Source organism: Lepidochelys olivacea (assembly GCF_965140295.1).
Source record: "Lepidochelys olivacea isolate rLepOli2 genome assembly, chromosome: 4".
In the NCBI taxonomy this organism is placed as follows: Eukaryota; Metazoa; Chordata; order Testudines; family Cheloniidae; genus Lepidochelys; species Lepidochelys olivacea.
The window spans coordinates 86,993,059-86,995,824 of record NC_140414.1 but is presented as its reverse complement, the minus strand read 5'-3'; the positions used below and the strand labels follow the sequence as shown (position 1 = coordinate 86,995,824).

General features: G+C 51.1%; 1 protein-coding gene across 2 annotated transcripts; it reads right to left on the bottom strand.

The window, feature by feature from the left end:
• Window positions 1-247: 247 nt before the first annotated feature.
• Window positions 248-2,564, bottom strand: HELT (helt bHLH transcription factor). 2 transcript variants are annotated; one of them, XM_084627510.1, is made up of 4 exons: window positions 2,355-2,564; window positions 1,784-1,888; window positions 1,365-1,461; window positions 248-1,022 (listed from the first exon to the last, which is right to left on the bottom strand). In XM_084627510.1, exons 1-4 carry the CDS (start codon window positions 2,379-2,381, stop codon window positions 532-534), a joined length of 720 nt encoding a protein of 239 aa, XP_084483636.1. In that variant the 5' UTR covers window positions 2,382-2,564; the 3' UTR covers window positions 248-531. The 2 variants fall into 2 exon arrangements, with proteins under 2 accessions (XP_084483636.1, XP_084483637.1); XM_084627511.1 differs by having other exon boundaries at window positions 248-1,019.
• Window positions 2,565-2,766: the final 202 nt, after the last annotated feature.

Here is a 2,766-nt window from a genome sequence, read left to right as displayed (position 1 = left end):
AGCTGAGGTTTACCTGAACACCGAAACAGCGCAATGTTTGCCTCCCTCCTCCCCCGTGCCCACAGGCAACGTGTTAGCTCCGCCGAGTGACGCGGCACACCAGAAACACTCTCCTGCCAGAGCGCACCGGGGGCGCTAGACCCAGCGCTTGGAGACACGCGGCTCCCCAACCCTTTGTCACAGCCCTTTCCGCTGGTTTTATTTTTTCCCCTCTACCAATGAAGTGCCGCTGGGAAACCAGACCAGAGAGTTTGTATCACATTTATTCCAAGCGCTGTACGTGGTTTGTGCCCAGAACATAGAACCGAAGCGTGCAAGGACAAGCTAGCAGGCTGGATAAATAACGCATCGCAAAAGTATCTCACGCTGGAAACATCCTTAACCCCTTTCCCAGTGATCATTTATTCCAAGCTATAACTTCCCAATCATATGTATTTACATTTGTACACTAGCGCTTACGAAGTAAACGTATGCGCCTGTGGATAATTTACTCTTCCCCCGACATAAATATGCAGCCCGCAGGCCGAGTCGCTATAGCACAGAGTGGGGATGCTGGCCGGGAGGCAGGCTGAAGGTGCTGGGGTGGGAATGGCCGATCAGGCTGAGATAGTGTCTGTCCAGCCCCTGGCCTGACGACAGGAAAGTGTTGCGTTGCTGCCCCGGGTTAGGGAGGGGCATGGCTGCGTTGGGAAGGTAAGGGATGGTGGGGCTTCTGGCAGGACCATGCCAGGAAAAGGGCCCCCCGGATCCCTGCTGAAACATAGGCTCATTGGGACTGTGAGCCGGGCACTCCGGAGCTGAGTGAAGCTGGTAGGAGAAGTCCGGTTCTGAGAGCGATCCCAGAGTGGTGAAGATGGGTTCGGTGACAAAGCGAGCTTTGGACTGCAGGAAAGCCAGGATCCGAGCATATTTGGTGTCTTTGGTCTCCATCCGTTCCACTGTGGTCAGGTAATGGACTAGGTTCTTCATACACTCATGGTATCCATAGTGAAAATAGTTGGCGAACTCAGCTAGAAGCTCTGCTGGAAAGAAACGGAACAGGATAACGGGTCAGATCCCGACCTGGCTGCTTTTTGCCAAAGGGAGTTTTAAACATTCCACAGTGTCTCTCTGAGTTTTGGAGATACTGAGACCTGCACGTGTAGCCACTGAATGTTAACACAGCCCAGTTAAACCAGTACGCAGATTATTGAATTATCCACCCACCCACTCCTCAGCAGTTCTGGTTCCAGCTAATATGATTTACACTATGAAAGGGTGGGATGTTCCTGGAGTGCTTGCAGACCCAGCCGTGGGATTTTTTCCTGTGTGCCAAAACGTGCACGGATCACTACGGGCACCAAGACGCTAAGCGTTGTACCTACCCTTTTCCCTGCCACGGGGGAAATCTGCAGAATGCAAGGCTCGCAGATACTGAACCGTCATTTCCAGGATCTCAGCTTTCTCTAACTTCCCAGAGCTCTGAAACACACAGACAAAACCCTCATGAAAAGCCTGGGGGAAACCAGAGCCAGAATTATTGTTGCTGAGTTCACCAAACCCAGCGATCCTAAAGCGGGTCAGGGAGGCAGCGCCAGGGGGCATTGACACGCAAGCCACTTTCCTTTGCTGACTCTGTGAGCCTGGCAGCTACTTCCCAGATACACCTCCCTCATAAGCGTCATTGCAAATCAAAGAAGGTAACCGCAGCTACATATTTTCATCCTTAAATCTGCACTATGTGGCACGTCCCCCTTGGTAACGCCGGCACTTTTCAGCGCTCTAGCCAGCAGCGGGAGCATACCTGCTTTGCCAAAGCCATGGGCACGGTCTTCCCCAATTCATTGAGGCAGCGATTGATCCGATCCCTCCTTCTTTTCTCAATCACTTTGTGAGACACTGGAGTCCTCTATAACACACAATGTGCAGACAGATACATGGAAGAAGAAGTCTGAAACATGAGCAGACATCACCCCAAAACGCAAAGAGAAACTCCCCACAGCCTTTGGTTTCTAGTTTTATCCAGAGATATTCACCTTTTAAAAAAGTTATTCTAACGTCAGACATTTGATCTGACCTTCACTAAGACGCTCGCATATAACTTTCACTAGATTTTTTTTTTTTAAGAGCCAGGCTCATTTTGTCCCCAGAAACGAGCACTCCTCCAGCCCTGCTTGACTGCACCGGGGAGGCCCCCTCCAAACCTGATCTCCACAGCAGTGCTCTTGCTGAGGATCGGCCTGAGTGTTAAGTTCTGGTTTCCAAACCAGACACGAGCCCAGGGTTTTTTGAAAAGCCTACAAATAAACCTTCATTCTGTCGCGGCTGGGAAAGCAGCCGGCAGCCCCAGTGCGCAAGGATTAGCTCCAACTTACTTTCCGTTCCTTCAGTTTAGAGGCCATCCTGGGAAGACACACCGCTGGGGAAAGCCTAGCAGAAGGGAACCTCTGTGTCTTCTCAAGTGTCTCAGGTGCACTGCAGCCCCCTAACCTCCAAAAGGCTGCTTATAAAGCGATCATTTCTGGGGGGAGACACGGTGTATTCACAGCTTGCCTGATTCCCTAGGATTAGGGAGAGCAGTTTGGGGAATGTATGCATTAAAGATCAGTTTTAAAGGAGTAAAAAAAATTTTTTTTTCAGTCAAGGGGGCTAGCAGGGGGCAGATCAGCTTTGTTACTCCACGTGGACCTTCAAAGGACACGTGATCGCCCCCAGAATAACATTTGCATGGCAACAGGACTAAGGGGAGCAGTAAGCAGAGCGCAGTGGCGCGCTAGCAGCGTGTGA